Below are 12,817 nucleotides of genomic sequence, written 5' to 3'. Positions count from 1 at the left end.
ATGACCAAAAAGTACCTTTAAATAAAGCATCTTTTTTGGGGGGTGTGGGAGCATAATTCCAGTGAGTTAACTCTCAATTGTATCAAAAGTTCCCTAAGATCATACTTACCCCCAAATTTCCCAAGTATTAACTTTTAAAGGGAAACATCAGCACTTATCCTTTCTAAAATTTGCTTAATAAATAGAACCTATAGATATTGCCATCCTACAGTCTTCCAGTAGAGGAATCAGTCTTTCAATAGTAAGCTGTTAGCTTACTAAGCTAGTATGAATGTGTAAGAAACTCTTGGGGTTAATGAAATAGCTCTTTTAACTACTAGAAAGACTACACAGGTGGTTCAACAGAATTTACTTGTATATTTTCCATTTTCTATACTATCTGAAGGCATAGGATAGCTTTGTTATTAGCTTTCTTCACTATTGTGTTTTGTTTATCTAGTAAATGAAAATGCAGTACAAATTTTTTACAACTTAGGAGATTAAAAAAAAAAAATCTCCACAAGAGAAAGCAACTCAGCAGGCCCTGGTGTTAAAACATTTTTCCAGAATAAAAAGATAGGCAATTGCATTAAAAGGCAGTTTTCAAATATTTAAATTACACCAAGATTCCTTCCAAATATCTGCCTTGTTCAAACCAATGCAACAAGTTCTTATTTATTGTTAATAGTGGGGCATGAGTTTTTGGTAAATGTTGACAGTTTACTTTTTTTCATTATCAAAAATCTTTTAAAGTGCTATCAAGCAGCAAAATAAGTTGCATCAGCTCTCTGCTCATGGTAGAGGTGCCAATTCCTCGTGGTGGAGGTACAAATTGTGAAATCCCAAAAGGTAGAGTTTAACAGTAAGTAGTGCATGAAGAAACAGTAACAAGTGGCCTAAATACAGAGTTGGACAGAATCAAACCAGTTATGTCTATAATTGCTCAACTGAAACTAATATAGGTACATTCAAAATAAAGTTTGAGATTATAATTGGTGTTTAGAATCAAATTTGAAGAATTTCTTGATAAAATATAAATCTGTTCTTTTGAAATTAGAAATGAAACTATCAACTGATGGAGAGCTAGAGACTTATTAACCCCTCCTACTCAGATAAGGAAATAAGTGACAAAGTCTCTTGCACTGAAGTTATGTATTTTAACAGCTTTACATGTAATATTCATATATAAAAAACTTTAAGTGCTTTTCTCCAATTTAAAAATCTAAAGAATTCAAAAATAAGGCATTCAATATTTGAAAAAAGTACAGATTTACAAAATGTGTATATTCTGTCATGAAAACTCCACACCAACATTATACACTTGGAAAAAAATACAAACAGGATATATTACAAATTTATGTAAGCAATAACTTAGTTCACACCATGCAATAAAAAGTACATTAATCAAGATACACAAGCTTTTGTAGGTTCTAAACCGAAGGGTTTTTTTTCTGCAGAATCCTTAAAACCTGTGGCACTTAAAATTTGTTAGCCTTTCTACTGAGAGGTAAATTATACACAAAAATGATGAAAAAGATTAACAGACCAGTTGTCTATTATGAATCATTCCAGCTTTGTTCAACAATGGCCGAAACTCTTTTCTCATACTCTCGTTTGTTTTCCTGATAAAGCTGTGCTGCCTGGCTATTGGCTGGACTATTTGGATTTGGTTCATCCAGCAGAGACTAGAAGGAAAGACAGAGATAAAACATATTTGTGGAGTTATTCTTTATATTAACATGGGTCCGATATGGAGCACAGAAGTTGTATAAAGCAGAAATTATTCTATGAAGAAAGACAGAAATTAGTACGTCTTACATATTTTTAGATCTAAGTACTTTCAGAAATGGTTTGATAAATACAGTAAGAAGTTTCCTGCTGCTAGAAAACTTAAGCTTTCAAAACAGATAGTTCTTAATTGCCTTAAGCGCTCTAATCTCAAAGAAATTGGAAAAGAACAGTATTCTTCAGCATACTGAGACAGTAACCAGGAAATAAACAACTTGATTTGGTTAATACACAATATCTATAAAATAGCTTAGCAACTAACATTTTCCAAAGTTAAACTCTATTACTGAGGTAAGTTTGCAAATTTCTGACAGTAAGTTGGGTGGTGTACCTTGTTTCCTTTAATCAACAAAACATATGCACCTAGCAGCAAGGGAATGAAACAGGAAAGCCGAAAACACATTATAAGATGACCTGAATTAAAGCAGAAGTGTGACAGAAAAAACTTTAAAAAGGTCATAAACCAAAAACGTTACTTCTGCTCCTCTCAAATCCATATAACTAAAACATCACTCACCCCCCACCCCTCCCCCAAACTGTCATTCAAGGTCAACTCTGAAATATTCTGCCAGAGTACTTTGGCAAATAGTTATTTACTTTCGTTTAAAATAGAATTTCTTGGATAGGGCAACATACTCAATGCTTCTCTGCACTTCTGCAGTTTCTTGAGGTCCCTATGTTTTTTTCTAAACAATCATCTTTATCTCTCCCCAAGAAGACTCTTCTTTTTGGGCACGAATAATACTTGACCCGTGAGGGAATTCCCTGGTGGTCCAGTGGTTAGGACGCTGCACCTTCACTGCAGGGGGCATGGGTTCAATCCCTGGTCAGGGAACTAAGATTCCACAAGCCTTGTGGTGTGGCAAAAAAAAAAAAAAAACCCAAAAAACCCAAACGAAACAAAACAAACACCTGACCTGTGAGAACACTTTATACTTAAATTTGATCAGAATGTTTGTGTATTTGATCCAATGTGGTCACGAATGAAAAAGCAGATTGGTTGTACAAAAATCATGAGGGTTTTGTCCAAGCTCTGCCACTGGTTACCTTAGTGTTGGGAAGGTTAGTTTGCTCATTTGGGCTTTAAATTGATCCTAAAAGAGCCAATTATATCCCATAGAATCTTGAAAAGTTAAGATGCACCCTAACACATGCTTACCTGAATTGATGTTAAGATAGAAGATACATCGTATGTTGGACTCCATCTATTCTGAAGGATATCTAAACATATGCTACCATCAGCATACACTGCAAAGACAACACTAAAATTGGTTACATATTAACTTTGTCATTTCTAACAATTAAAGAGAAATTTTTACCACAAACCGAATGCTTGGCTCAGTCAGAAATCTTGAACATTAGTCAATAACTAAAACTTTCTGTCTCACAGGAAAATCAGTCTCAAACTAAGGACTCTTTACGTGCCTTTTGATCGGGAGGCTGAGTGAGAGTTAAATTTTTTCATCACATACCATATAGCAAATCTGTTTAAATTCTACATTTCCAAATATTCCTAAATAAAATTCTTGAGGGGATAAAAGAGCTGAATTTTTGACATAGCAATTCTACTCTAAAAGTAATAATCATGGACATGCAAAGTTTTATTTACAGGATGTTCACTATAGTACTCTTCATAGAAGTGACAAACTGGAAACTACCTTTGGTCCACAGTGAGGGGACTGGCTAAATAATGGTACATTATTAACGGTGCATACCAATACTGCCGCCAGAAATGATATACATCTACCATATATTAATTAATGTAGAATGACACCCCCAATATATTACGTTAATAAGTTTCCAATTACTTATTTAGGATAATTCCATTTTTTATAAAGAATTATTTATAAATATTTTCATCTGAAGTATATGCAGTCACAAAAACATTTGTAAGACTAAATGCCAAAATGTAAATATCTGTAAATAGTAGGATTATGAAGGGTATTATCTTCTTTACCTTTCCTTGTACTTTATGATTTGTTTTTCCAATAAGTATGCATTCCTTTCATAATAAAAATAAAAATCAAGTGATTACCGTTTTAAAAGTCTAACATTTGAGAGGCTTTTCCCCCCTCCTGAACTGATTATGTGAGAATACAATAAACATAAATTTTTATCCAGAACTTGCCAGATTATTTATCTCTACAATAAATTTCCAGAAGCAGAATCGCTGTGTTGACAAAGGATAAATGCATTTAAATGTTATAGATACTGCCAAACTGTGGAATGCAGAACAAGCCAGACCACTCTGCATCCAACAGGAATAAGTGAGGCCTTTTTGGGGAGAGGAGGCAAATTACACTTAAGTACTGTCGTTCCTCAGGGCTCTATCCTCGGTCCTCTTCCTTCTTACCCTTTACACACCCTCTGGGCAATTTTATTCATGGCCTCAATTATTACTATCTATGTGCTAGGTACTTCCAATTGTTAGCATTAGACCAGATTTAACTCTCAGCTTTAAAGCAGCATACTCAACCGCTTACTGTGTATCCCATAGGAACATCAAACTTAGCAAGTCCAAAGCAAAAATCATCACCTCTGTAAAACCCATACAACTAAAATGATTTTAAAGTTTTGAACTAGTAACTATTTTTGAGAAGTAATCCAAGAGTAAACTAGAAACTGAACATCCATCAACTGATGAATGAACAAAATGTAGTCTATCTATACAATGGATTATCATTCAGCAATAAAAGGAAATGAAGTACAGGTATGTGTTACAACATAGATGAATCTGAAAACTGTGTCAGCTGAAAGAAATCAATCACAAAGGACCACATATATTAAATGATTCCATTTATATGAAATGTCCAGAATAAGCAAACCTGTAGAGTGAAAATACATCAGTGGTTGCCTATGGCTGGGAGGCGGGGGGGGGGATGGGGATGGGGAGTGACTGCTAATAGGCATGCGATTTTGGGGGGAGGGTGATAAAAATGTTCTAAAATTGATAATGGTGATGGTTGCACAACTCAGTGAAGATACTAAAAACCACTGAATTGTACAACTTAAATGGGTGAGTAGCACAGTATGTGAATCTTTTAATAAAGATGTTTCAAAAAAGCAAACTAGGAAGTTAACTAAATAAGGTACTGATAGTGGAAAAAAGGGAAACCATGTTATTAATATGAAGGGATAAAAATCAAATACGCTGTTTCCTTATAAATTTGTTAAGGCTGAAAATCTTAAACCTATACACATATACTCCTTGCACATTCCACAGTCTTTTCTACCTTGATTTACAGAGCTCCCTTACTACAGTTTGGGTCGATTCACTAACAAGTCTAAGCTAGTAAAGCTACAGTAGAATAAATGATAATAAGTGACTTGAAAATTTCCTCAGAACAGAAACAGAAAATAAAATTAAAGCTGCCTTGCCTCTGGGTGGGGGAAGACCTTGAAAGAAAAAGCAACTTCACAGCAATAAAGCACAAAGGCTGAATCTATGATCTAATCTATTATTGGGAAGTCACCTTGATTCCAGACACACAAACACACCTCTCTCCTATGAGTAGGGAGATCCCTATCTGCCTGCAGTTTTCTCACGTAGTCTGTAGTTCTAGACTAGATGCACAATCAAGAGGACCTCTGAAAATATTCCTCCTGAAAGTACGTTAACTGATGGAAAACCACATTTAAATGTGCAAAGGATATAAAAGGGAAAGAGAACTTAAATATTCTGGAAAATAAGTCTTTCATACAGTAATTTATAATCCAGGAATACAAATTTATTAGAAATAAAGAGCAATAAGTCAGGAAGAGCAAATTTAATTACAAAAGTCACTTAGCAATCATTTATGGAAAATAGTAATAAACTGCTAAAAGTAAAAATAGTAACAAGGGAGGAAAACTGTATTTAAAAAAAACCCTTAAAAACATACAAACCTTTGACCTAGTAATCCTACTTCTAAAAACTTATTCATGGGTATTTGAGAAGATTTATTTTCAAGAAAAATGTGCTGTTTAAAACTGTAAACAATTAAAAATCACCAACTGGACAATGATTAAATAAATAATGAAAAACTCATATAACAGAACATTTTGCAGCCATTAAGAATGATATAGGGAATTCCCTGGTGGTCCAGTGGTTAGGACTCTGTGCTCTCCCTGCCGGGGGTCCGGGTTCGATCCCTCGTCGGGGAACTAAGACCCCAAAGCCGCGTGGCGCGGCCAAAGGAGGAGAAAAAAAAAGATACAAAAGAATGTTTAATAAGTGAAAATGTTCATGTTATATATAATTACTTAACCTTACATACAACATGATCTTAATTTTGTACAAATTAAGCAAGCTAAATTTTAAGCTATAAATCTTTAGTATCTTTCACATTTTGATAAATAAATAGATATTACTTTAAAATCAGAAGTTATTAAAACAAAACTTTATCTCAAATCTGGAACCTTGATAAGATTCCAGACTACAAAAGTATGGTTAATATTGACATAGAAGCAACATCTAGAAGTGGGCCCTAATAACGAGAAGTATGGGCAAGACCTAAAAGGATGAAACAACTCTTTTTTCCTCCTATCATTTGCAAAGGCTAATAAATTGCTACTTACCATTTGGATGAAACATTTTGGATAAAAACCTAACAGTTGGCGGTTTATTTGGATATTCTTCAGAAAATTCTATTACTAGTTTAAAAGTACCTAGATAGAAACAAACCAAAATAATTACAGTAAAGACAAGCATAACTTTTCTCTCTCTTCATCAATGAACTCCCAAGCCCATGCTGGCTTTTGCACGACCATACAAAAATTAATGTCAATTTTGGTTTAGCGCATAAAACATACTAAATATACTATTTATGTACTGATAACATACAGCATTGGCAAGCACTTGGGGGGTACAGCACTTACATGTGCTACTGGTGGGAACATTAACTGTCATATTGTTGGAAAGCAATTTTGTCCTAGCTACCAAAATTTTAAATGCACATTTGAGGAACTACAAATAACTTATTGTAACTTAGAAGGGGGTGCCAAATGATTTTGAGATGGGCTCACCACCACATGACAAAGCACTCAGATTGGAGGCATGGCCACTAATGTGAAAAGTCTGCTCTGTCCCTATCACTTAAGTATGCCAAGAATCAGTTAAGCATTAGTGTAACTGCCTACTGTTGGTTATAGACCAATACAGTACATTTTGGTCAGTCTAAATCATTATCTTATGGTCAAAAGAGACAGGCATTTTAAAAAAAATATGCATTTATAATAAAGTCTATCTGTTCAGAGTGTACAAAGAAGAGCTCTTAACTCAAATTCCAAATCTATTTAGCAGAAACAACCACTGTTAATAGTTTCGTGTTTGTCTTTCTAGCCTCCTTTTGCATTTATTCACTATCCAGAGTCCTTTTATTTTGAGGAAATCTACCTGAAGGTTGGATACGTGCTCCAACCACAACACCTTGGGCATAGTAAGTTGAGGCTTATTCCTAATGAAGTCAATAAAAGTTTAAAACCATTCCAGATGTCTCCACAAGCTTCTTTCCTTATTTCATCAATGCAGTTTAAAAAAAACAAAACAAAAACCCTTTCTCACCCTAAATTCTAAACTCATGACTCCAGTATCAGAGGCATGTGTTCAGTGAAATATTTAATATTTTATTTTCATTAGTCATATATTCAGTATGTAACCTCTACCTCTTTACATTTTTTGTTTGGAAATTTGGGATTAGGGAGGCCAAAGATGATATTTAATTCACATTTTGATATATTAATAGAGATTCTATGAAATGTACAGTTCATTAGCAAAGATAGCCTTATACCTAATTCTACAGTTTTACAGTTTTAATTTTAATTATAAAAATGTACAACATAAACACTTCAGACAAACACAAATATGAAACAGCGTTTTTTAACCTTTTAAAATTCACATTATGGGGTCTCAGGACCCCTTTATACTCTTACTCCCAACCACACCAAGTTTCCAAAGTGAAGTCACTGAATGTGAAGTTGGGAAGAGATACATGCAACAGCATACCATTTTATGGTATTTCCACCAAAAATTGAAAATAATTTAAAAATATGGGCTCTTTAATAACCAACTTGCAAAAATTCCCGCAAATTTTTAAACAATCTATTCTCATAATCAGTATAAGCTGCCTCCAGCACATCACAAGCTCTATCTATATTTACTATATTAGAAACTATAACTCAAGGAAAACTTAACATATTTATTAACAACTGTATACACATTAACCTAAGTAACATTTAATGAAAATAACTATATTTCCCCCAACCAAGTTAGTGAGAAGTGTAACATTGTTTTACATATTGGCAAATCTCTTAAATGATTAGCTTAATAGAAGACAGCTGCATTCTCTTAGCTGCTTTTGCGTTCAATCTGTTGCAACATGCTGATTTGGTTGAGGTACATGAAGAAAATCAGGCCTCACACAAATATGTAAATGAAAAAGGAAAAGACTATTTTCATAGCCTTTTCAGATAATTGTAGATATTCTTTGATATTACACCAAAGAAATGGTACGTTTTTAAAGGTTAGCTGCAATGTAGAATCTGAAACCACATAAACTTTCTGCATCAGTTACATTAACAACTGTTGCATACTGCATATATCTTTTATCCATCCATAATTTTCTAATACATTGGCCATTTGGAAAATATTCGTTCACTGAGTTATCCAAATCTTCTAAATGTAGCCATATTTCATTACATATACACTCCATCAAAAAAAAAATCACAACAGGTAATACCCCCTACTGATCTCATGAGAGAAGTCTTAAAAGTATTGGGAAGCCGTCATTTTATCAGCAGCTACAAATACTGTCAGTCACTTTGCTTGACCTAACAGTTTATTTTGGTAACTTTCAAGAATATGTCAACCAAATACATACTCGAGTCTAAATAACTGGAGTTTGTCTGTCAGTCATTCCTTCAAGTAAAAAATGTTCCACGAGAAAAGCAGTAATTGAAGTTGCAGCTCAAACGACTGCAGAAATGTTTTCCGTCTAGACGACTATCATAGTTTGGTATGCAAGAGAAGTGTTTCATGCATACTTCCAACTTCATCACGCAGAATGTTAAAAAGATGCATACTCAACAGTCAGAATTTAGTAATATTAATAAATTCCGACTTTTTCATGAAGACATTTTAAACTGAAACTGGCATCTTTTAAAATGCAAAAAATACAATGACTCCCAGCAGTTTGGTGCCACTGTCTTGTTTTAACCACTATCCATTTTAACTGATTTTAAACTACCAGTTTTAACCACTATCGCTTTTGTACCATCAGAGCTAATGTTAATACAATGAAAAAGGCAAATGTTTCACTACTGGTATGAAGACAGTTTTGATCCCATGGAACCCCTGAAAGGGTCACAGGGAACTTAAGGGGTTTATGGATCACCCTTAAGAATCCTCTGGTATAAAGTAAAAAGCTGAACTCCTTGAGTACCTCCCTTCAACTCCTTAACCCCCATTTAGAGGTAACCACTGGTAACAGTATGGTATATAACCCCCTTTAACCACACACACTTGCATGCATGTATTTAGTAAAAATGTGGTATTACAACATACATTCTGCAACTTTTTTGTCTCCTCAGATATATGTCCAGATCTACCTTATTCTTTAATAGGTACATAATATTCTAGAGTCTAGATATATCATAATTTGCTTAACCACTTCTCCTATTGAACATTCAGGTTATCTCCTTAAAAATACTTCTGCAATCATTATTTGTACAAATATCCTTGATGGGTTAATTCTGAAGCCACTGTGATAACTAAGACAAACCTGTTTAACAATTTTTTAAAATCCATGCTATAATTAGGGAAACTAAGTATCTGGTTAAAATCAATTTGAGAAGTTCAACTATAAAAACATGTTAGAAGGAGTTTTCCATTTTCCTCGCTCTTGGTGAAAATACTGAATTTAAGACGCAAAAGGTCCTGCAGAATGGTAACTATTTACGGGTGTCAAATGCTAGCTGTTACGTGAAGCTACTGGCCGCTGTGTATGATTAAGAACAATTTCAGCTCAGCACCTGATCAATATAAAGTTAAAAAAGCATGATTACCCTTCTGATGTTTACCTCAGGGACACTTTTAGCATGATACAAAGCCATTTAAACTATTCTCAACATAGACCCCACCATCTAATCTAGGCTTCGAGTTCTACAGCCAATATCAAAGTAACAGGGAACTAGTAATGAAGGTGATCAAGCTGATTTGAGAAGACAGTCCTTTGTAAAATATAAATTCTCAGTAGCATTATTTAGTTACAATTTAACCTATTAACAATAGAAACTAGTTAACTAGATAGGTTGGTGTAACAATTCCCTACTTAAAAGAAGCCTCTTAATAGAAAACATTGAGAATGACTTACCATCTTCAAAGGGTGTCCCTTCTGGTCTGAAAACAAGAAGATTTCTGATTAAAAGAAGTTTTTCATTCTGCTTTTTCCTGATTTTCACAAGTGGAAAGAATAAACTCAGAGAAAGAGGGGTTCATTCTGGTAATTTGTGGAGTATTTAAGTTATTACTAATTTAGTATCACCATAGCCCTGGATTTTTATTGATGTAGACATAAAGGGTAACTTTAATTTTCAAAGTTTTCCTTTTAGGGTGGCTTTTCAAAAAACAAAACAAAAAAACTTGTCATAATTTTAGCACAAAAAGAATTCAGTTCATAAATACCAACGCTTTTGTAAATATCTGTATTCTTAAGAGGAAAAGTCTTACTTTCAATGTAAGATGGAAATCAATACCCTTTAGTTTAAGATAATTATGACACCATGGACTTCCCTGGTGACGCAGTGGTTAAGAATCCGCCTGCCAATGCAGGGAACAAATGTTCAAGCCCTGGTCCAGGAAGAGCCCAACATGCCGCGGAGCAACTAAGCCTGCCTGCCACAACTACTGAAGCCTGCGCACCTAGAGCATGTGCTCTGCAACAAGAGAAGCCTCCGCAATGAGAAGCCTGGGCTTCTCTATGTACCCCCACTCGCTGCAACTAGAGAAAGCCCATGCGCAGCAATGCAACCAAAAATAAATAAATAAATTTATATTAAAAAAAGAAGGGCTTCCCTGGTGGTGCAGTGGTTGGGAGTCCGCCTGCCGACGCGGAGGATGCTGGTTTGTGGCCTGGTCCGGGAGGATCCCACGTGCCGTGGAGCTGGGCCCGTGAGCCATGGCCGCTGGGCCTGTGCTTCTGGAGCCTGTGCTCCGCAGCAGGAGAGGCCACAGCGGTGAGAGGCCCGCGTACCACAAAAAAAAAAAAAAAAAAAAAAAAAAGATAATTATGACACCAAAGTGTCCTGCTTTTCAAAAGAGCTATAGCTCTTGTTCAAATCGACTGGATTTATCTGATGTCACCAAGAAAGCCAGTTTCTTTTGCCCAAATCTTTTTCTTGCTACCACATTCCAATTTCATCTTTCCTAAGCAGCAACATGAAGTTTAATTACCACTTGCAAGGCACATTCAGGATCTCAAAGAAACATGCTAACAGCCTGAATTAGAAGTGTAAACTACCCTCATTTTTCCACTAGTCTTTAACGTAGACTCTCATAACTGATTTAAGAGCAATTCAGAATTCTGTTTACAAAAAGTATTCCTTTAAAGTTTTAGTGCAAAACCCTAGTTTAAAAAGAGTGAAAGAAAATAAAAAGTTCTAGAAAACTAAAGAAAAACATATGGAAAATTTAAATTAAAAAGCATATATAAAATATATACTATCTGTAAAAGGTAAAAATGCATCTCAAAAGGCTCCATTCAGTTATTTCACACTGAGGTGTGAAACATTTTTCATTTAAATCCTTACCATGGTGGAAGTTCTAGTATTTTTGGTTCCTAGCCTTTTTACAGTTCTAGTAGAATGCAAGCATAAGAATGTGCTTGGCACATTTTCCACAAAATAATTTATCTTTCTCCTTTAGTCTCAAATGACATTTTTATCAAGTAAAGCCCAAAGTGATCATAAAATCATTTTATGTAACTGCCGAAACTCTTCTCAGAATTCTTTTTTACCTTGCAGTTTTTGTAAGATTGCTGATCCCTCAGCTTCCTTTCCTACTTGTTATACATTCACTTTTCTTAAAAGAATCACCACACCTACCATTTGTCATTTCTTTCAACTCACCCAAATATAACTGCATTCCACTGCATGATGTTGTTTTCAGATGGTGCACCACTGACACCCACAGGTGGGTCCTCTTGCAATCTAGAAATGCAGAGTAGAAATTTTAGAGTTGAATATTAAGGCCACTAAGAACGCCAAACGGAACACCTATGGACTGTACACCATCTACTTTGAGAAACAAAGTAAATCAATTTCCTTGTTCTTGTGCTGGGCTGGAATAAACCATGACTTAAAAGCGCCTTGGGGTCATCCCTCTTCAAATATCACCAAAGTTATCTGTTCAAGAACTGCCTTCAACAGTAACAACAAAGTAAAAACCTCAAATGAAAAAATGATTTTACTGTTGTGAATATGCAAAGACTTCGTGAGTCCTAACCACAGCTACTTGTGCAACAGGCCACCAAATATTCTTCCCCCCAAAACCAAAACAAAAAACCCCCACCTCAGTGTAAACACTAAATGACTGAAAACACATGTATATCCAATTTAATTAGGAAACTAGTTTTAGGCAGTAGAGTTACTTTATCCCATTTGCTTCAATTGGCAATAGGTTTTAAAGTAATCAAAGCTTTGGTTAGGTTTTCCCCTCAGTCCCTATTTTAAAAGCTCTGCACCAACACTAAATCTAATCTCTCAGATCATGCAACTCAATACAAAGCTACCTTCCAACATTTGTCATAATCAAATTCTTGCAACCGAAGACCCTTGCAAACTACCAAAGATGCCAAGTATACAACTCAGAATTAAGCAGAGAATTGCAGTAAGAAACCAGGGTAACAATGGCCACGAACTGGGAAGTTTTAATATTTGAATTTCACTCACGGGAGCTAATCTGAAATCTACTGGTTTCAAGCTGTAGAAAGTGAGTTCTGCACCAAAATGAGCATCTCCTTTTAAAGACTGTCATCTCAGTAAAAAAATAAATGCTACATTTTATATATATATATAT

General features: G+C 34.9%; 1 protein-coding gene across 2 annotated transcripts in view; it reads right to left on the bottom strand.

Annotated features, from left to right (window-relative positions):
• Window positions 1-332: 332 nt before the first annotated feature.
• Window positions 333-12,817, bottom strand: part of UBE2B (ubiquitin conjugating enzyme E2 B) — a 14,129-nt gene continuing 1,644 nt past the window's right edge. The window contains exons 2-6 of one of the 2 annotated variants that reach the window (XM_024752453.1): window positions 11,869-11,949; window positions 10,116-10,141; window positions 6,325-6,414; window positions 2,927-3,015; window positions 333-1,664 (exon numbers count right to left, since the gene is read on the bottom strand). In XM_024752453.1, coding sequence (XP_024608221.1) covers window positions 1,536-1,664; window positions 2,927-3,015; window positions 6,325-6,414; window positions 10,116-10,141; window positions 11,869-11,949 — 415 coding nt within the window. In that variant the 3' untranslated portion in view covers window positions 333-1,535. The remainder of the gene's footprint in view (window positions 1,665-2,926; window positions 3,016-6,324; window positions 6,415-10,115; window positions 10,142-11,868; window positions 11,950-12,817) is intronic. The other variant, XM_024752454.1, reaches the window with a different exon arrangement.

This window comes from Neophocaena asiaeorientalis, unplaced genomic scaffold (genome assembly GCF_003031525.2).
Source record: "Neophocaena asiaeorientalis asiaeorientalis breed wild unplaced genomic scaffold, Neophocaena_asiaeorientalis_V1.1 scaffold204, whole genome shotgun sequence".
Lineage (NCBI taxonomy): Eukaryota > Metazoa > Chordata > Mammalia > Artiodactyla > Phocoenidae > Neophocaena > Neophocaena asiaeorientalis.
The sequence above is the reverse complement of the archived record's forward strand: the minus strand, read 5'-3'. Positions and strand labels throughout refer to the sequence as shown.